We start from the raw sequence: 22,487 nt of genomic DNA, 5'->3' as shown, positions 1-22,487 counted from the left end.
GGGACTCTCTGGGTTTCTTGGATTTGGGTGGCTATTTCCTTCCACATTTTAGGGAAGTTTTCAACTATTATCTCCTCAAGTATTTTCTCACGCCCTTTGTTTTTGTCTTCTTCTTCTGGGACTCCTACGATTCAAATGTTGAGGGGTTTAATATTGTCTCAGAGGTCTCTGAGATTGTCCTCATTGCTTTTAATTCTTTTTTCTTTTTTCCTCTCTACTTCATTTATTTCCACCATTCTATCTTCCACCTCACTTATCCTATCTTCTGCCTCAGTTATTCTACTGTTGGTTTCCTCTAGAGTGCTTTTGATCTCAGTTATTGCATTATTGATGGACTCTTCTTTATTTCTTCTAGGTGCTTGTTAAACATTTCGTCTTCTCAAGCTTTGTCTCTAATCTATTTATCTGTAACTTCATTTTGTTTTCAAGATTTTGGATCTTTACTATCATTCTGAATTCTTTTTCAGGTAGACTCCCTATTTCCTCTTTTGTTTGGTTTGGTGGGCATTTATCATGTTCTTTTACCTGCTGAGTATTTCTCTGCCTTTTCATCTTGTTTAGATTGCTGTGTTTGGGTGGCCTTTCTGTATTCTGGCAGTTTGTGGTTCCTTTTTATTGTGGTGGTTGCTCACTATGGGTGGGGTTGAACTAGGTGCTTGTCAAGGTTTCCTGGTTAGGGGAGCTTGCATCTGTGTTCTGGTGGGTAGAGCTGGATCACTTCTCTCTGGAGTGCAGTGAAGTGTCCAGTAGTGAGTTTTGGGGTGTCAGTGGGTTTGGTGGCTTTGGGTAGCCTGTCTTTTAATGTTCATGGCTGTATTCCTGCTTTGCTGGAGAATTAGCTTGATATGTCTTGCTGTGGAACTTGTTGGCTCTTAGATGGAGTTTGGTTTCAGTAAGTATGGAGGCTTTTGGATGAGCTGTCTATTAGTGTCCCCTGGAATCAGGAGTTCTCTGATGTTCTCAAGGTTTGGAGTTAAGCCTCCTGCCTTTGGCTTTCAGTCTTATTCTTACAGTAGCCTCAAAACGTCTCCATCCATACAGCACTGATGATAAAACCTCTAGGTTAATGGTGAAAAGATTCTCCACAGTGAGGGAAACCCAGAGAGGTTCACAGAGTTACATGGAGAAGAGAAGAGGGAGGCGGGAGATAGAGGTGACCAGGAGGAGAAGAGGGGGAATCAAAAGAGGAGAGATCAATCTAGCCAGTAATCAATTCCCTATGTAGTCTCCACAGTCTGGATCCCTCAGAGATGTTCACAGAGTTACACAGAGAAGAGAAGAGGGAGGAAGGAGACAGAGGTGGCCAGGAGTGGAAGAGGGTGAATCAAAAGGGGAGAGAGCAAGCTAGCCAGAAATCAGTTCCCTAAGTGTTCTCCACAGCCCAGAACACCCAGAGAGATTCACAGAGTTAAGTAGAGAAGAGAAGGGGGAGGGAGGAGATAGAGGTGACCTACGGGAGAAAAGGGAAAGTCAAAAGGGGAGAGTGCAGTCAAGCCAGTAATCACACCCCTGAGTGGAAATGGATACTGAAGATTAGATTCTTAAAGGTACAAAATTGGTAACAAATAACCCAAAAGCAAAGATTAAAAATCTAGAGGTTAGACTCTCAAAACTACAATATTAAAAATACAAAACAAAATCAATCACAAAATTATAAATATATATATATGTGAAATTTGCTTTAAAAAATGGTCTTTTGCAAGATAATAGTAGGTTATAAAAATGAAAATTAAAGGAGTAATAAAGAACTAAATTTTTTTTTAATTAAAAAATGATAATAGTAAAAACAGGAATTTCTCTGGAGCTGTTGTGGGCAGTATGGGGTCAGTTCAGTTTTAGATAGTTCCTTGTTCCAGCTTGTACTTGTTCTCAAGATCTGTAGGCCCCCTCCAATGCTTAGTCAATGTTAACTACAGGATTTTAATATGATGGACCTGTCATTTCCAGAGCGGTTCTCTCTTATTTGTTTATTTTGGCTTCCTCTGTTTGCAAGTCTTTTCTAATTTCTGCCCTGACACAAGGGGTCGAACACCATCATTTACCTAGGCTGACTCGCTCAGTTCTGTTGTGGGGAGGGAGAAACACTGCAAACAAGTACCGCTGGCATGTGCAGGGAGTGCTTGCAGTGTATGGACCACACTGGGTTTGCCCCCACTCACAGAGGCATGTGCTTTCCAGGTCTACACTGCTTAGGCTCCAGGGTGCTCTGCAGGGCACTGTCCAAAGCAGGCCCTGCTTTCTGTGCACTTCCCAGGTCTAAGCTGCTCAGGTTCTCGGGAACTCCACAAGGGCACAGACTCGGTCCATTCTGTGCCCTTTCGAGGTCCAAGCAGCTCAGGAAACCAGGTGCTTGGCGAGGGCACTGTCCCAGGTGGGCTGTGCGTCTTACCACCTCCCCTGTCCCAGCCACTCAGTTTCCCCGGTATGCCATGGGAGTGCTGTCTCAGCTGTGTATCTCCTCTGGGGAGCTTACCTCAGGCTGCAACCTCCTGGCAGGAGTCAACCATCCAGGATCCCAGGTAGATGTGGTTAGCAGCTGGGGCCCTGCTCACAGTCTGGTGGAGGATGCCGTCTCTGGGGCTGAGACTGGAGCAGCTCCCCCCCCACCCCCGCCTTCTGGCTCTGACTCTCGCATGCCTGCCTCTGCCTTGGCAGGGGGTAGGGGGTGGGCTGTATGCAGCCGGATCGCTCTCCTTTGATATTCTCTTAGTCCTTTGTTCTGTGAGTGGGCCAGGCTACGTGAAAGAGCCTTCCTTGGGAAAGTTCTCTCTCTATTTTTCCTCTCTAGCGATCCCCGAGTTTGGGTTGCTGTCTCGCATTAGCTTCCTCAGATTGTCCTCAGGGCATTCAGGCCTGGTCCTTACCCCAAGGACTGATGATGCCACCCAGGCCTCCCTGTCCAGCCTCCACTCGCTAGTGGTGGATGCGAGCATCTGGGCTGCTTCTCCGTTGGCAGTAGCGGTTAGGCACCTATTCTGTGCGTTTCCCCCCGCCCCCGCTCTGGGTTATGTTGCCCTCTGAGATTGCAAAAATCCCCACAGACCTGCCTGTGAGAGGGTTTCCTACTGTTTGGAAACTTCTCCTCCTTCACAACTCCCTCTCCAGATTGGGTCTCCATCTCTAACTCTTTTGTCTTTCTTTTTATCTTTAATATCTTGTCCCACCTCCTTTCGAAGAGAATGGGCTGCCTTTCTGGGTGCCTGGTTCCTCTGCCAGCATTGAGAAGTTGTTTTGTGGAAGTTGCTCAGCATTCAAATGATCTTTTGATGAATTTGTGGGAAAAAAAGTGGTCTCCCTGTCCTATTCCTTGGCCATCTTGGGACCATTACTTCTTTATTATAAAGTCCTCTGGCTACTTTTAATATTTTCTGTTTCTTCTGTGATTTTCAGAAGTATTACTATGGTAGACTGAGGTATAATTTTCTTAGTTTTTGTCTTAATTGAAACTTTAACCCCTTCTAATCTGGATCAGTGTTTTTCACTTGTTTTAGAAAGTTCTAAGTTATTCTGTTTTCTTATATTGCTTTTGTCCCATTTTCTCTGTTTTTCTCTATGGTACTCCAGTTATGAACTGTTGGGCCATTTTACTATATCCCATTTATCTACTGTGTTCTTTCTATACTTTTCCATTCTTTTGTATAATTAGTCTACATATTTTTTCAGGCTTGTCTTTCTGCTTATGAGTTCCTTTTTTATCTGTGTCTAACATGATAAAGTAATTATTTGAATTTCTCAGCTCTGAAATTTCATTTGATTTTTTTGTTGTGATTTATATTTTTCTTCCAAAATTTTCAGTCTTGTTTTTTATTTCCTTGAGGATGGCAGTCATAATTATTTTGATGTCTAGTTCTGAAAAGTTTGTCTACATTTCCTATAGCTCTGTTACTGTTGACTTCTGTTTCTTGTGACTTTATTTTATCTTTTTATATGATTGGTTCTTTTCAATTGAATGCCAGGTATCATATATGAAAAACGTGATGATCTGAAAGCTAATATGCTTGCTTTAAAATGGTGACCAAAGGACTGGCAACCTCAGATTGTCTTAATCTTGGCAGATATTGAGATTTGAATTTAGTCATCTAAACTAAATTAAAATTGGTCTACTTCTAGTTCAGTTTTACTGAGGGTTCTAGACATGCTCCTCAACTCCAGTTCTTGTTCTCTTATCCTCAGAAATTTGTCTGTATGTTGCCATCTTCCTTTGTCTCTCAGATCCCTCTTTAGAACTTGCCAGTCTTTGTAGGCAAAACATACCTCCAGAAGATGTGCATACCTCTTTGAGTTTCTTCTTGTCTAAGATCACAGTCCCACAGTTCTTCAATCTTGACCATTCTCAGTGCTTTTAGATGGTTAGCTTTTCTTTTAATAAATGTCTGGGTATTTAGTTCTCACTGGGAAGAGTTGACTAAATACCTAATTTATTACATAAAAACCAGAAAATATGGTGACTTTTTCTGCTGAGTTATCTGTAAGATCAGTATTTAAAAGTCTATAGTTTTATGTGGATCAAACATTTTTTACTTGTTTATACTTGAATACAGAGATCCACCAAAATGGATGGACATTCAAAGTTACACTGTATATAGCTAAGTTAGGCTTCAAGTAGATCAAGTTTAGCTGTTAATAAGTCAGATATTTTTTAAGGTTAGTATTATTTTGGCTATTTATTTCTTTTTAACACAGAGGGAAATGATATTGATTTTTTCAAATTCACTTAGGTTCTTTGGCTATCCGCTTATAAAAAATTGGGCAATCTCATTTGTTTTTTAAATATTTTTCTTATTTTATTGGTAGAGTAGTCCTTCTTGGAAAAACCAATAAGGTCTTAATTTGTATAGAAAGATATGTTAATTCTGTTAATGTATTAAATCGTAATTTTCATTCTGAAAGCAAAATACTGCTCTTTGTTCATCTTTGCAGAACTTCAGAAATAACTATCACTTGTTTCTTTTCCTCTAAATTTATTTTCATATTTACTGATCAGATAATTTTAACTGAAGTTATCAAGGATTCCATCACTTCCAAGATAGGGATAACATCAGTCTAAAGACTCAATTCTTTTCTGTCTTCACTGCTTACAGACAGGGAACACAGTCTCTTCAGCCTGGACCTATGTAGAAGAATTTGGAGAAAATAAGCAGGTAAGAAAAAGCTTCTTAGGAATATTAAGTGATATGTTTTGTTTTCAGAAAGCTAGTTATAAATTATTCTTCTTACAGTTTTAAGAAGAAATATTTACAATTGGCCAATGAAACCTTGTGATAACTTTTGATGATTATAGCTTTGATTATTATAGACACATTACACAAAGTTTTAAAAAGTTAACCTGGTTTCCATATTTTAGGACTTCTCAAAACTTTAAACAGGCTAGTGTATACATTGTAAAGCACCCAGAGGACAAACATTATTTTAAAGTAGATGTAGTTGAAATAAACATATCATAAGTAGATTACCCCAGATTTCTCAAACTAACTTGACAATGGAAGGCTGATTTTTTCAGATTTATTAAACCAAATTATTATTGATACAGTTTAGAATAAAAACTAAATTTACTAGGATTCACTTAGTTTTTTCAATATGGTACTTAGGAGGATAAATTTTAGTAGGAAATTAAAGGTAGTTTGGAGTTTGAGTAAAGATTATTAGTATTTAAATTCATTTTTACATACAGAGACCAAAAAAAAAAAAAAATGTTGTAGTTCACTGGGAAGTAACCCGTATGTTCTTAAGTTTTTTATCTTTCTGTACCTCAGTTTCCTCCATGTTAAAGAGAAAATTAGTAGTACTTACCTTGTAAGGCTATTGTAAGGATTAAATACTGCTAATCTTGAGTAGTTATTTTTTTGTACTTAGTAAGTGCTCAATAAATATTAACTGTAACTCATACTTCAGATACTGATCATGGGGTTCTTGGCGGCAAGAATACTAGAGTGGTTTGCCATCTCTTCCCCCACTAGACCTCATTTTGCAGAACTCTTCACTATGACCCAGTCATCTTGGGTGACCCTACATGGCATGGCTCATAGCTTCATTAAGTTATACAAGCTCCTTTGCCATGACAAGGCGTGATCCATGAAAGACTCACACTTTTGCATTGGAATGCAAAAGTAGGAAGTGAAGCAATACCTGGAATAGTAAGGCAAATTTAGCCTTGGAGTACAAAATGAAGCAGGACAAAGGCTAACAGTTTTGACCAGATGGTTAATCAGTTCAGTTCAGTTCAGTTCAGTCACTCAGTCGTGTCCGACTCTTTGCGACCCTATGAATCACAGCACGCCAGGCCTCCCTGTCCATCACCAACTCCCGGAGTTCACCCAGACTCACGTCCATCAAGTCAGTGATGCCATCCAGCCATCTCATCCTCTGTCGTCCCCTTCTCCTCCTGCCCCCAATCCCTCCCAGCATCAGAGTCTTTTCCAATGAGTCAACTCTTTGCATGAGGTGGCCAAAGTACTGGAGTTTCAGCTTTAGCATCATTCCTTCCAAAGAAATCCCAGGGCTGATCTCCTTCAGAATGGACCGGTTGGATCTCCTTGCAGTCCAGGGGACTCTCTAGAGTCTTCTCCAACACCACAGTTCAAAGGCATCAATTCTTCGGCGCTCAGCCTTCTTCACAGTCCAACTCTCACATCCATACATGACCACAGGAAAAACCATAGCCTTGACTAGACGAACCTTTGTTGGCAAAGTAATGTCTCTGCTTTGGAATATGCTATCTAGGTTGGTCATAACTTTCCTTCCAAGGAGTAAGCGTCTTTTAATTTCATGGCTGCAGTCACCATCTGAAGTGATTTTGGAGCCAAAAAAAATGAGTCTGACACTGTTTCCACTGTTTCCCCATCTATTTGCCATGAAGTGATGAGACCAGATGCCATGATCTTCGTTTTCTGAATGTTGAGCTTTAAGCCAACTTTTTCACTCTCCACTTTCACTTTCATCAAGAGGCTTTTTAGTTCCTCTTCACTTTCTGCCATAAGAGTGGTGTCATCTGCATATCTGAGGTTATTGATATTTCTCCTGGCAATCTTGATTGCAGCTTGTGTTTCTTCCAGTCCAGCGTTTCTCATGATGTACTCTGCATATAAGTTAAAGATGGTCAATACCAAAGTCAAATTGATTATATTCTTTGCAGCTGAAAATGGAGATGCGCTATACAGTCAGCAAAAACAAGACCTGGAGCTGACTGTGGCTCAGATTATGAGTTCCTTACTGCAAAATACAGACTTAAATTGAAGAAAGTAGGGAAAACCACTAAACCATTCAGGTATGACCTAAATCATATCTATTATGATTAGTACAGTGGAAGTGACAAAAAGAGTCAAGGGATTAGATCTGGAGACAGAGTGCCTGAAGAACTATGGACGGAAGTTTAAAACATTGTACAGGAGGCGGTGACCAAAGTCATCTCAAAAAAAAAAAAAAAAAAGAAATGCAAGACGGCAAAGTGATTGTCTGAAGAGGCTTTACAAATAGCTGAAGAAAGAAGAGAAGCAAAAGGCAAGAGAGAAAGGGAAAGATGTACTCAACTTTAATATAGAGTTTCAGAAAATGGGAAGGATAGATAAAAAGGCCTACTTAAATGAGCAATGCAAAGAGATAGAGGAAAACAGTAGAAAAATGTCTTTAAGAAAATTGGAGGTATTAAGGGAGCATTTTATGCAAGGATGGTCACGATAAAGGAAAGAAAAAGTAAGGACCTAACAGAAGCGGAAGAGATTCAGAATAGGTATCAAGAATATAGAGACAAACTATACAAGAAAGGTCTTAATGACCCAGATAATCATAATGCCATAGTCACCCACCCAGAGCCAGACATCCTGGAGTATGAATTCAAGTGGGCTTTATGAAGCATTACTATGAACAAAGCTAGTGGAGATGATGGAATTCCGATGAGCTATTTCAAATCCTAAAAGATGATGTTGTTAAAGTACTGTGCTGAATATGCCAGCAAATTTGGATAACTTAGCAGTGGCCATACAACTGGAAAAGGTCAGTTTTCATTCCAATCCCAAAGAAGGGTAATGCCAGAGAATGTTCAAACTACCATACGATTGTACTCATTTCACATACTAGCAAGATAATGCTCAAAATTCTTCAGGCTAGACTTCAGTAGTATGTGAATTGAGAACTTCCAGATGTACAAGCCAGATGTACAACTTCCAGATGCCTTTTAGAAAAGGCAGAGGAACCAGAGATTTAATTGCCAGCATTCATTGTATTGTAGAAAAAGCAAAGGGATTCCAGAAAAGCATCTGCTTCTGCTTCATTGACTATGTCTGAAGCTTTTCACTGTATGAATCACAACAAACTAGAAAGTTCTTCAGGAAATGGGACTATCAGACCACCTTACCTGTCTCCTGATAAACAAGAAACCTGTGTGCAGGTCATGAAATAGCAGACCCAAACATGGTACAACTGACTGGTTCAAAATTGGAAAAGGAGTATGGGAGTGCTGTATATTGTCACCTTGCTTATTTAACTTATATGCAGAGTACGCCATGTGAAATTCCTCCACCCTGAAATCAAGACTGCCAGGAGAAATATCAAGAACCTCAGATATTCGAATGATACCACTCTCATGACAGAAAGTGAAGAGAATCTAAAGAGCCTCTTGATAAGTGCGAAAGAGAGTGAAAAAGCTGGCTTCACTCAACATTCAAAAAACTAAGGTCACAACATCTGATCCCATCACTTCATGGGAAATGGTGAAAAAGTGGAAGCAGTTACAGATTTTCTTTTCTTGGGTTCCAAAATTATCTGTGGACAGTGACTGCAGACTTGAAGTTAAAAGATGTTTGCTCCTTGGGAGGAAAGCTATGAGAAACTTAAGTGAAAGTGAAAGCTGCTCAGTCATGTCCGACTCCTTGTGACCCCATGGACTGTGCATGTCCATGGCATTCTCTAGTCCAGAGTACTGGAGTCAGTAGTCTTTCCCTTACCAGAGGATCTTCCAGACCCGGGGGTCGAACCCAGGTCTCCCTCAAGCAAGTGAATTCTTTACCAGCTGAACCACAAGGGATGCCCAAGAATACTGGGTTGGGTAGCCTATTCCTTCTCTAGCAGATCTTCCCAACCAAGGAATCTCTTGCATTGCAGGCAGATTCTTTACCAACTGAGCTAACAGGGAAGCCCCTAGACAGTGTATTAAAAAGAAGACATCACTTTGCCAACAAGGTCTGTATGGTCAGAGCTATGGTTTTTTCAGTAGTCACCTACGGATATGAGAGTTGGACTATAAAGAAGGTTGAATGCTAAGAATTGATGCTTTTGAATTATGATGTGGGAGAAGACTCTTGCGAGAGTCCCTTGGACACCCAAGAGATCAAACCAGTCAATCCTAAAGAAATCAACCCCGATCATTCATTGGAAGGACTGATGATGGTGCTAAAGCTCTAATTCTTTGGCCCCCTGATGTAAACATCTAACTCACTGGAAAAGACCTTGATTCTGGGAAAGATAGAAGGCAGAAGGAGAAAGGGGAAAAAGGAGAAGGGTGCAGCAGAAGATGAGATATTTAGATAGGCTCACCAACTTAATGGACATGAATTTGAGCAAACTCTGGGAGACAGTGAAGGGCAGAGGAACCCAGTGTGCTACAGTCCATGGGGTAGGACATGATTTAGCAACTGAACAGAGAGCACCATACTTCAGATACAAGCAATATATTTAAATTTGAAACTTAAAACTTTATTTGTATAGATCTTACTCTTAGTTAAAATTTTTAAATATGTGATGCTGTTTCAGAACTGCCTTCCCTACAATTTTTTTTGTTCAAATTTTAAAGTATGAAGACTAAATTTACTGATGGAAATGAAACTTGAAAAGAGTTGCTGTCTTTCTTAGAGCTGTGTCTTCACCTTAGCTCAGACAGTTTTTATAGTGAGCTACAATTTTTAAGCTATACTGAAGCCTAGTTTTGTATGTGTGGTGTCGCTTCGGTCATGTCTGACTCTTTGTGACCTTATGGACTGTAGCCTGCCAGGCTCCTCTGGACCTCGGATTCGGACAGGAATACTGGTGTGTTGCCATGCTCTCCTCCAGGGGGTCTTACTAACCCAGGGATCAAACTCTTGTCTGTCTCCTGCCTTGGCAAGTGAGTTCTTTACCACTAGCGCCACCTAGGAAGCCTAGTTTGTTATAACTCAAATTATAATTTTCCCTCTCATAGGCTGCTCTTTTATTCTTCTTTTTCCAAACGGTATATAAACTAGCATTAAAAGGAATTTGACACAATTAAATCTCTTAATACAAAGGTAGCATACTGGAAGTTCTAGAAAGAATTTGTTTGCTCTCTTCAATTTTTTGACAGGAAAGCAGCTAGGTTTCACTTCAGTACAAATAGCTGAACACCTGTTATTTTACATTTGGTCCTTTTTCAGCTCTTTTGTTACATCTTGGCCTCTGAAGGCATTTGAGTTTATAATTGCTGTATTTAACATATTTTAAGAATTTTTCTGATTTCTTTTTAGTGTTTTCCCATTATATAGTAGTCTTATTAAAGGTTCTTCCTATACTGATTTGCACAGTTGTTCAGTGAAACAGCTGTTTCTGTGCTCACGTTTGGGAGGAACCATGAACTCTATATACTCCCCTTGGAAGTTATAATGCATTGCAGTTAGCATCCTGAATAACTATAGTACAATTTGTTTAGCTGTTAGATCCATCTTTCCTAAAATTTTCCTAAGATGTTTTTTGGCCCAAGGGATTCTTGTTTCAAGAATTGTGTGGGATGTAGTTTGGGAAACTTAAACTAACCCAGAGAAATGCTTGGGATTTCTTTCTAGCTTTTTTAAGGTGTAATTAAAATACAATAAAATGCTCAAATTTAAAGTGTACACTTCTGGTCAGTTTTGCTTTATAAATCTGTGAAATCAAGAAAAAGAAGATTTCTGTCACCTTTACTATAATCCACTTATTCTTCTGGGTCCTCTTTCCCAGGCAGGCACTGAAACTGATTGCTTTCACTGTAGTGATATTAGTTTGCATTTTCGAGGATTTCAAATCTTTGTTTTGGGGTTTCAGTTATAATCTTTAGATAATTTAGAATGAAACAGCTGCTAATAATAATACAGATAATTGACAAAATGTTTATGATATATGATATCAAAGTTTTTAGAGTAAGAATTTTAAACCCGTATCTTCAAAATTATATGGGAATTACACTGTAATGCGGAGAAGGCAATGGCAACTCACTCCAGTACTCTTGCCTGGAAAATCCCGTGGGTGGAGGAGCCTGGTAGGCTGCAGTCCATAATTTAATTAATAATTTCCCCTCAAAATTGAATCTGAGAAATAGAATCATCTAGTAAAATCAGAGAACTAATTAACTATAAGCTTATAAGGAAACAGTTATAGACAGTAACTTTCTTACCCAGCCACCTTTTACTAAGATTATCATATTCAAACCCTCCTATAAATCATATTAAAACAGAAATAACTGACCTCAGCTACTCTGTGGGCCTACTCTTAAAGAAACACATCGGTCATTGCATGTGTACTCTTTGCCCTTTACTGTCAGTCACCTGATAGGAAAAATTAAGTAGGAAATAAAAATACTTAAAAAAAATTTACTTGAAGTAGGGAAAGTAAATGAGGTAAAAATACCAGTAAACTTGATACTCCTAATGTAGTCCAGTCAAAAATACCACATAAAAATTTAGTTAATGATTTTTAAATATCTCATAGGTTATAGTTGCTTAATAATTACCAATTCTGAAAATGCTTTCCTCTGCTATACAGTTAGCTCTTGGTCTTCTGTACTAGGATAGAAATACAGCATAATGAATGATAAATGTTAATTGTTTTCTAACATACATGATTTTAATGTCTATGTTTGAACCCAGCCTTTTAAAAATACTCTAGATATATATAATACTGTTAGAAAAAACTATTTTAAAGATGAAATTCAGTGGTTCAGTAAAAGAAAGTTATTGAGTTACTATAGTTATGGCTATTAGAATATTAGAAATTGAAATAAAAAATGGTAAAATGAAATTTTTTCAAAATTTTGATAGAGATCTCATAGAAATCTAAAGAAATGCTTAAAATACATGTTAAAGGTGGAAATGTTTTTCACAGGTCAAAACATCGGGTGCTTCACATTGCTGTTGGGAGTGTTAAAATGGTATATAGTTTCTTGGAAAATCATTGGCAATACCTCAGAAAGTTAAACAGAGTTTACCATATGACCCAGTAATTCCATTCCTAGTTATTCACTCTAGAGAATTGAAGACATATGTTCACACAAAATTTTGCGCACGTACTCTTTAGCAGTATTATTCCCAACAACCAAAAGGTGAATGTCCATTGATAAACAAATGGATAAACAATTTGATAAACAAAATGCATTATCTCTATACGATGGCTATAAAAAAGTTCTGATACATACTACATGGTACATACATACATACTTTAAATCATGCTATGTCAGTTAAGAAAGACCACCTTAATTATGTAATTTCATTTATATGAAAAATCTGTAATAGGCAAATCTGTAGAAACAGAAAAGTGAGTGGTTGCTGGGGCTGGAGGAGATGGAATGGGGAGTGACTGCGAATAGGTACATACAGAGTTTCTGTTGAGGGTCTTGAAAATGCTCTGGATAGTGGTGTTTGTTTGCATAACTTTATGCATGTACTAAAAATCACTGAATCGTACACTTTAAAAAGGTACATCAGAAAGAAGAGGTGGATATCAAGGTAGAATTCACAGACCTAACAAGGAGAAAGGAAAAAACCAATTACGAGGAATTTACTTTCTAATGGAAAATGAATTCAAAGAGTGTCTGGTTAGAAACTAAAAGAAAAAGATTAATGTGAGAGGATGCTTTCTCAGAACTCACTTTCAGGTCTCTATTAAGGCTTTCTCCTTTGTATGAGACAAAAGCAGCTGGCGATTGTGTGATGTTCCATCAGGATGTGTAAGAGAGAAACAGAAAAGCAAGACTCAAACAGAATAAATCAGTATACCTATTTCTTAGTTTCCACTGAGAAACATATTGGTGGCGTTTGTCTCATGCTGGACAGAGAAGGGTTGGAGGCCACAGTGTGTTCGCTGCAGAGGTAGGACTGGCAAGCAGGTGGGACATGTTCTGCCAGGCTCTGTACTCGCTCCCTGGCACCACGTGGCACCATGGCTATGACTCACGATCCTGCTCACTCCAGACATAGCTTCAGAGTCTTCTGGAATTAAGGGCCCTCTTAAGGTTAAGCCTATAAATCAAATTTATTCTGTAAAAATGTTTTCATTCAGCATATAAATATGGAATTTTAGAGGATTTGATTAAAATGATATCTCTAATAAAGCATTGTGTTAGAGCAAGTTACTCATAACATTTTTTGTACAAAAGGGCCTTTTCCTTAAATGAAATGTTGCATAAAAGTTTAGCATTTAAAGCAAGGGAATGCACAGTTGGGTGTTGAAGTGCAAAATGAGGGTGTGGGTAGGTGCAAGCAGAAGCCGGGTAGCTTAGTGTTAGTCACTCAATCATGTCTGACTCTTTGTGACCCCATGACTGTAGTCCACTAGATTCCTCTGGTCAGTGAAATTCTCCATGCAGGAATACTGGAGTCAGTTGCCATTCCCTATATGAGGGGGTCTTCTCAACCCAGGGATCACACCTGGGTCCTCCCACATTGCGGGCAGATTCTTTACCAACTGAACCACCTGGGAAGCTTCAGCGCTGTCTTTCTCTCACCCTGCCCACAACACCCTTTTGAAACACTTCCTCTCAACCCAGTTTTGAGAAAATTGTCACAGTAAAAGAGCTTGATCAGGTGGAAATAGTACTTTCCTAGGAGTTAGAAGGCCTAATTTTTGACTTGTTTTCTCTGTTTAACTGTGTGGAATATGGAAAAGAATATTCTTCAGTGAAAGAGGTGGTTTAAAGTAGAGACTTCTGAGGACTCAAGCTATTCCTATTTAATATTTTGATTTAGAGAATTTAATTAGTAAAAAACTTTATTGATATCAACAGTAAGAAGAAAAAACCAGTAAGAATGATCAGTAAGTGACCATTTTAGTAAAATGTCTAGTTCAAGCCTTTGGGTTCATTTTTATTGCAAGTCACTGGGGTCAGAACCAAGACCTAACCAGGACCCTCATAAATCATAACAAAGAATCTTTTCAGATGCTACATACAGTGAAATATGCCTGTAGCCAGCCTTTGCATCTCAGATCTTTGCAACTTGTCTTCTGCAATTTAAACAGCTTGGTTGTGTTCCACCAGTCTCTTGCATGCCACAACAAGTACGAATGTAGCCCCCATTTAGCAGGCTGTGAGGTTTTCTTCAACCCAGATTATCTGGAGACCTCTAAATTTTATGATGAAATTTTGTGAAAGTAAAAATGTTAGTCTTAGTCATGTGTGACTCTTTGCGACCCTGTGGACTGTAACCCACCAGGGTCCTCTGTCCATGGGGATTCTCCAGGCAAGAAGCCTGGAGTGGGTTGCCATTTTCTTCTCCAGGGGATCCTCCCAACCCAGGGATCAAACCTGGGTCTTCTGCATTGCAGGCAGATTCTTTACTGTCTGAGCCACCAGGGAATCCTTAGACATAAGGGAAATACAAATTAAAACCAAAATGAGATATAATTTCATATCACTGCAATATGTGTACTGCTGTAAATGCACTGTTTAGCAGTATCTGTCTCTACGCTATCACCTAGCAATTCTACTGTTAGTTATTTACCCCAAAGAAATGAAAATATGTATTCACTAAATAACTTGTATAAGAATGTATATAACAGCTTAATCATAATAGTCAAAGTTAGAAACAACTCAAATTTTTATCAACAGGTAAATGGATAAAGAAATTGTGGTGTATTCATACAGTGGAATACTACTTACTCAACAATAAGAATGAACAGCCTACTGATATAACATGAATGAATCTAGACATAAAAAGTACCTTAAGAATTCATTTTATATAAAGTCCGAGAACAGGCAAAACTAAACTAATAATGCGAGAAATCAGAAAGTGGTTGCCTCCAATAGAAGGGCTCTGAAATGGATAATGGGATCTTCTAGATTGAAGGATATGTTTTATATCTTGCTTTAGGTGTTGTTTACATAGGTTTTTATAGTTAGCAATACTCATTGTAATGAACACATAAGATGTATGCATTTTATTGTATGTAAATTGTGAAAGTGAAAGTCAGTCGTGTCCGACTCTTTGCGACCGCATGGACTATACATTCCATGGAATTCTTCAGGCCAGAATACTGGAGTGGATAGCCTTTCCCTTCTCTAGGGGATCTTCCCAACCCAGGGATCAAACCCAGGTCTCCTGCATTGCAGGTGGATTCTTTACCAGCTGAGCTATTAGAGAAGCCCCATGTAAATTGTACCTCAATTTAAATGTAAAATGTAAATTTTACCTCAATTTAAAAAGTGTTAAGACAGTTAAATAATTATCAGTGTGAAACAAATTCTGAAATTGGCTCTGTATCATTCCCATAAGAAGAAGGGGGAAGGGGAGTCCATATCCCAGTCTGAGGCAGAAACAGAGGATGAACAAGAACTAAGGATGTTCATTGGGAAGAAAAAGCAGAGGTGGGCAAGTAAATATATGTTAGGAATTTTAATTCATTTGTTAATTTGTTGTTTCATAGAAATCAGTGATGTTTCTGAGTTCTGTTGTCTGTGATACATAAATTATATATTAGAGGAAATACAATTCATCTAGATTTATCTCACAGGTATTATCTCAAGTTTGGTATGTATTATATTTTCTAGACACCCAGATGTTTTTCTGAATATATTTAGAGTTTTCGATTGCAAAAGAATTTTTTTTTGAAATGCTTGTAAACATCTGAAGCCTTTTATTTCCCAATCTTCGTAGTATTAGGGAGAATTTTTTTTCTTTATTTATCCTCTATGAATAAAGCCATCAAAGTGCCCTTTTAATTTTATATTTTAGTCTCCTTCAGAATGTGAGACTACAGTGGTCATTAGTGTGTTTTTAAATTGAAGGTTTACAGTAGGGGTATATCAAAAATGCAGTTCTTCAGACCTAATGAGCACTCTGTAAGTAGCCAGTTGTCTGTATCTTCTTTGTGAAATCTTCTGAAAATCTCTGTCTCAGCCACATTCCATGAACAGGCTGCATTAGATCTTGAATGGATATTAAATATCCATTAAATATCCAAAGTCAAAGTGATTTTTCTGAAAACTTCATTTCCCCATATACAAGTATAACTATTTAAAGATCTGTTCTTTTAAATCATTTTGTCTGTGATCACACTGTTAAAATTTGAAAGCATGAACTATATGAATAAGGAATTGATTGTGTGATAATCTTTAGAATGAGAGAATTAGAACTTTAAAAAAAACACAATTATTAGAATTATCAGAAACATTAAGATTTCTGTTTATACTCAATATTGTAATGCTTCAGGCAAAGAGGATCCTTTAAAAGAAGAAAAAAAAATTTCTATAATACCTGGATTTATGTTACTTTATTCTATAATACCTGGATATTAGGAAAGCAAATGGTATCAAATGGATAGTTCCTTATCCAGTTTCAAAATATTGAAAATATTTTTAGCTGGATGTCTTGGTGTTTGCCTTGTAGCAAACTGCTTTCATTGATCTTATGGTACCATTAAAAGTTTATAAAAATTATTCTAATTAGAGTTTTACAGTGCTAGAAATTAAACTTACATTTAACTGATTTTTATTTTTTCCATTTTTTTTTCTTAACTAGGTTCTTTCTGATGTTTCTTGAGCTTATTCCCCTGCAGTTGATCTCATTCCTGTTGGCCTACTATTAAGTTCCATGACAATACTAAGTTAATGTTCATTTTTAAGCCTCATTTATAGTACCAGGAAAATGTAGAAAAAACTTGACCTATATATTAGATGACCTAATTTCTTCCATTCCTAGAAGTACCATACCTTTTATAAGTAATCATTTTATAGTCATTTTCACACTCTTTGACTTACTCTACACTAAAGAACATAGTTGAGTTTTTGGAAAGTACAGGATTTAACAGATTTGGTCTTTAATGGTCACACACATCTCTAAACATTATAATTAATGAAGCAGGAAATTGCATCTACATAAGATTAATGTTTATTTTGGAACAGTAATATTTCAAGTACTGGTTTTCAAAAAATAATTTGGATTAATTTTTGGATTTCTCAATATTGTAAGTTGATAATGGTTTCTTGACATTTATTTTATGAAGATTCATTTTACTGTTTTATGGTACTGGTAGGATTCTGATATTAAGTTGGTTTGTCGAGTTGTATAATTGTTTATATTAATATTTAAGTAATGAAATGTTAGACAGTTTTTGCAATCCAGGGGTAAATGTTTCACCTAACACAATTTTTAAAAAGAAGCAAATAATGAATTCAGTGTTTTATATCTTTTCTTCATGGATGACCTACCCCTTAGTGTCAATATCAGATTTAACAGGAGCTTCATTGTGAATAGAGTAAGAGAAATCAGAGGTTCTCTTTTTTGGTGATCATAAAGACACAAAACAATTGATAGATATCCAAGAATGCATTCTAGTAAGATCTCTGAAGCATTGTGTCAGTGAAAGTTTACATAACTGATGAAACTGTCAGGATTTGCAATGCAGTGAATGCTGAAATAGTCTTTACCAGCAATATAATATGATCAGGATTTTGAAAGTTTTAGAACATTATGTTAAACTGTGATTATAGTTATAATGTGTTGTCCCTTTGAGTTAAATTTGTAACCATAAAGATGTGCAGCATAATTGTTATGTATTTATTTACAGACTACAATTTCCGTCGCAGCTCAATAAATAGTCTTTCCCCTGTTAGTGCTACCCTCTCTTCTGGGACTCCCAGCGTGCTTCCTTATACTTCAAGGCCTTACTCTTATTCAAGCTATTCCTTGTCACCAACGATACCTCTTGCTAATGGCAGCCATGTTGGACAGCGATTATATATCTCCAATCAGGCCTCATTCTTCTGAAGAAAATACTGTAAACAGGAATATGAAGTTTCTTTGTAAAGCATGCACATTAAAATACTGTTTTATTTTAGAATCGGGTCTGTACATTTGGTTTTAAAATGAAAATTATATATTCAACATAGTAAACATCAGCCATAGTAAACATCAAAATAACCTACAATTGTAAAACTTGTAAAAATGCTACAGTTAAAAAGTTACTCAGTGATTTCTCTTGATAAAGGTATAACAAACTACTGTTCGTTTTAAATTTTTGGGATTTTAAATAACTTCTGATTCTTGAGTGGTCGATAGAACACAGAAGTTTACATTAAATTTTTTCATTGTAACTTTACTAAATAGAGTTTCACAAGTATTAAAGCACTAAATTTGATTACCAAGGATCACTTATCTGTATCAGAGATTAGAACAATTATATAACCAGAAGCATCTAACTATTATGTAAAAAGAAATGAAGGGCAAAAAGATTAAGATGCAAATTTTATGCAGTACTAAAGAAAAAGCGTCTACCATTGTGGTCCTTGAAAATAACTATAAATATTTTAGTTAATAATTATTTGTTGTAAAAATAAATTATAATTTTGCTGTTAATATATTCAAGGTTTTTGTAGTTATACTTCTGTTTTTTTGATATTCGATGTATAGTTGAGTAAGAAGTGTTATGGTTTTTTAATGTTGAAATCATGTGTTGTTTAATTTTTGTACTTGAATTCAAATTCTTTGACATTAAATATACAGTGTTTCTAATATGCGTGTGTCTCACTTGTTTATTAGTATGCGCAAAAAGTTTAGTTCTCACAATTGCCTTGCCCTTCTAAAAACCAGTTTTCCTTACTTGGTTTCCATAGGCTCAGTGTCTTCGTTGGGATCAAAGCAAAGGATAATGCAGGAAGAAAATTAATAGTTTTGTGAAACATACTAACAAAGTCGTTTTTAGGGACCAGTAGAAATACTTTGTTGATTAACCCAGTGATGTTTTCCCCTCTTTCTTATGAATAATTAATGAACTCAGGTCATTTGGGCTGTTTAATAGTTCAGCAGCATACATCTGTGATCAGTTTCTAATGATGGTTTCCAAAAGAGACAAAAGTCTTTGCACTGGTTAGATACCAGATACTAGCTTTGATAATCATCTCATTGTATGGAATATAGGGTTTTGATAAGTAGAATATTAAATAGCTGCATGTATTTCTTCTGAAATTATTTTAGCAGAAGTTATTGGAGATAGTAAATTAGTCTTAATTGCATCCTCTAAAGAAGGTTCATTCCATCGGACCATACTTAATACTTTCTCTAGGTTGTTGCCTTAGATTTTCAAAATTGAATGAGCATAGACATTATCCTTAACTAGTGTTAATTTCTTTCTGACATCTGATTTTACAGTTTAACTTCTATGATTCACAGCTTCATATCACTCCTTCAGCAAACATACAGTGAGTATTTTGTCAACTGCTATGGAAATACCCTTGAGATGCAGAGGTGACTCAGGTTCAAACCAGAAGATAAACAGACAAATTAATTCAGTTTTCCATAGAAATGTTTGGAATTGCCCAAATATAATTACAAGTTCCCACAAATATGGCAAAATCAATACAATATTGTAAAGTAAAAAATATATATATATTATACAGTTGACCCTTGAACAAAATGTGTGTGTTCACTTATATTTGATTTTTTTTCAATAAATATATTCTGCTATAGTACATCATCTGTGGTTGGTTGAATCTGCCGGTATGGAAGCATGGATACTGGAATGTGGATACTCCTAACCCCCTGTGTTCTTGGAGGATCAACTGTACATCACAGTTCAGAGAGTTTACCAATCAATCACACAGTGCATTTGGAGATCCATAGTTATATGGTGGGAAACATACGAACTTTGGCCTTTGATTACCAGTTCTGCCATAGCTGCCATACCTGTATGGCAGGTATATACAGGCCTCAGGTTTGATTACCGGTTCTGCCACAGCCAAGTAATAACTCTGAGTTTGTACATGATTTTTAATCATTCGAAGCTATAATTTCAAATCTGTATAATCATGGTAACTTTACAACGTTAAAGGTAAAAACACTTCCAAGTAGAAAGCACTCAAGTGGTAGCCTGTATTGTTTAGGTGGAACTATATAAAGTATAGTAGTCATTTAATGTACTGGTTTCTCATTCTTTCTGTTCCCTTTAAATAGAAATATATAAATCAGTGCATTCATATCAAGCGCTGTCTCTGTGATGTAATGTTTGAGCTTATAATGGTTGATGTAATGGTTAATTTTGTTCATACTGCATATGAAATTTCACTTGTGAACATAGCTACTAATTACTTGCTGATTTAATTCTTACAGCACAGGCTCTATAATAAGCTATTAACCACAAGCCATTATTAATTGGTAACTTTCTTAGCTATGTCATGCTGTTCACTCGACAGGGAAACACTTCTAAAGACAGCCGTTGATCAAATTCTTTGTGCAACTTTGTGCAAGGAGCTATGACTGAAATACGAAGTACTAAGTAGCTATGATCCTTGGCTTGTTTAAAAACCATGGTAAGCAGAAAGATCAGAAAAGTTATGCAGAGAGTTTAACCTTACCTCTCTTCTCTAGTTTTCCTTTTACAGTATTAGAGTGTGATGTTTTCCCTAACTATGACTCACAATCTAAAGGTCATCATAGAAGAAGGTGAAAGTCCAATTTAAAAAGTAAATCCTGTGTGGCAAGAAAATGCTAAAAGTTATGTCAAAAGAGAAATGATAAAACTTGAAAAATAATTGTGAATTGATTCACAAAGTGCTAATCTCTAATATTTATAAATATCAATGAAAAGAACTTCCACTCAAGAGGAAAATGGGCAAAATGTATGAAGACAGAAGACTTGGCCCTTAAACATATGAAAAAGTGCTTTATCTCATAAAAAAATGCAATCTGAAAAGTTAGATTTACAGGAATTCAAAAGGTTGATAAACCTTTGGAAGCATTGAATAAAATGAGCATTTTCATACATTTCAGGTGAGATTATAAATTAGTGTAATTCATGTAGAGAGCAATTATTCAGCTATCATCCAAAATTACAAATACTTAAATCTTTGATCCGGAAGTCCTACTTCTGGAATATACTTGCACATGTGTGAAATAGTATGTGTAAAACTATTCATTGAAACATTTTGTAACTGTAATACCCATCACTAGTGAAAGTTGCTTAGTCCTGTCTGACTCTTTGCGACACCATGGATTATACAGTCCATGGAATTAGCCTTTCCCTTCTCTACGGGATATTCCCAACCCACGGATTGAACCCAGGTCTCCCACATTGCAGGTGGATCTTTACCAGCTGAGCCACCAGGGAAGCCCAAGAATACTTGAGTGGGTAGCCTATCACTTCTTTAGCAGATCTTCCCGACCCAGGAACCGAACTGGGGTCTCCTGTGCTGCAGGCAGATTCTTTACTGACTGAGTTATCAAGGAAGCCCTCATTAGGGGACTGATTAAATAATACATTTATTGGTGAATAGGAAGAGTTGGACTGTAAAGGGGGCTGAGCACAGAATTGATGCTTTTGAAGTGTGGTGTTGGAGAAGACTTGCAAGTCCCTCGGACTGCAAGGAGATCCAACCAGTCCATCCTAAGGGAAATCAGTCCTGGGTGTTCATTGGAAGGACTGATGTTAAAGCTGAAACTCCAGTATTTTGGCCACCTGATGTGAAGAGCTGACTCATTTTAAGACACTGATGTTGGGAAAGATTGAAGGCAGGAGGAGAAGGGGACGACAGAGGATGAGATGGTGAGATGGCATCACCAACTCAATGGACATGAGTTTGGGTAAACTCCAGGAGTTGGTGATGGACAGGGAGGCCTGGCGTGCTGCGGTTCATGGGGTAGCAAAGTGTTGGACACGACTGAGTGACTGAACTGAACTGAACTGAAAAGGTTGTACAAAATAATACTCTTTATTCCTAATATAGAAAGCGATGGGAAAAAGAGTAAAGTTTAGAAATTGATGTATTTTGGGTAAAGAGGGAGAAAACATTTGTATGTGTTTTTATTAGGCTGTGGAAGGATTACAAAATACATGATTATGAGGAAAGCATATGAGGTCACACTTCTAGTTCCCTTCACTCCAGATACAGTGCAATGATAAATTGGTCTATCTGTCTCTTCTATATTTTATCTAAATTTCTTTTAAGTAAAAAGATATATTACTTCTCAGAAACAAATTGAAGATTTTTAAGGAACCATAATCCAAACACACACATTAGGGAAAAACTACACTGGTGTATTTACTGTGTGATCAGAAGTTAATGGGTTTTGAATAGGGGTCTCAGGCAAAATATGGTGAAAGCAGCAATGTAATCAGCTATGCAGTTCACCAGTTTTGACTCAGTGGGTCCAATGTACTTGAAATGTGTCTAATTTCTGCTAGAAAAACAGTGAAAAAAGACCTCCAAGATTTGAAACAGTTGCATTTTCCTAGGCCAATAATTCTCTTCCTGAAAAACAGCTCTTCGTTTGTGATTAGGTTTAATAGAGATTCAGTTCAGTTTAGTT

At 37.0% G+C, this 22,487-nt stretch overlaps 1 protein-coding gene across 5 annotated transcripts in view; it reads left to right on the top strand.

Moving 5' to 3' along the window:
- RBM46 (RNA binding motif protein 46) overlaps window positions 1-18,769 on the top strand; it is a 58,561-nt gene extending 39,792 nt beyond the window's left edge. For 2 of the 5 annotated variants that reach the window (XM_061383904.1, XM_061383905.1), the window contains exon 5: window positions 17,755-18,769. In XM_061383904.1, the coding sequence (XP_061239888.1) occupies window positions 17,755-17,954 (200 nt within the window). In that variant the 3' untranslated portion in view covers window positions 17,955-18,769. The other 3 variants (XM_061383906.1, XM_061383907.1, XM_061383908.1) reach the window with 3 other exon arrangements.
- The last annotated feature ends 3,718 nt before the right edge of the window (window positions 18,770-22,487 follow it).

Source organism: Bos javanicus, chromosome 17 (assembly GCF_032452875.1).
Source record: "Bos javanicus breed banteng chromosome 17, ARS-OSU_banteng_1.0, whole genome shotgun sequence".
In the NCBI taxonomy this organism is placed as follows: Eukaryota; Metazoa; Chordata; class Mammalia; order Artiodactyla; family Bovidae; genus Bos; species Bos javanicus.
The sequence above is the reverse complement of the archived record's forward strand: the minus strand, read 5'-3'. Positions and strand labels throughout refer to the sequence as shown.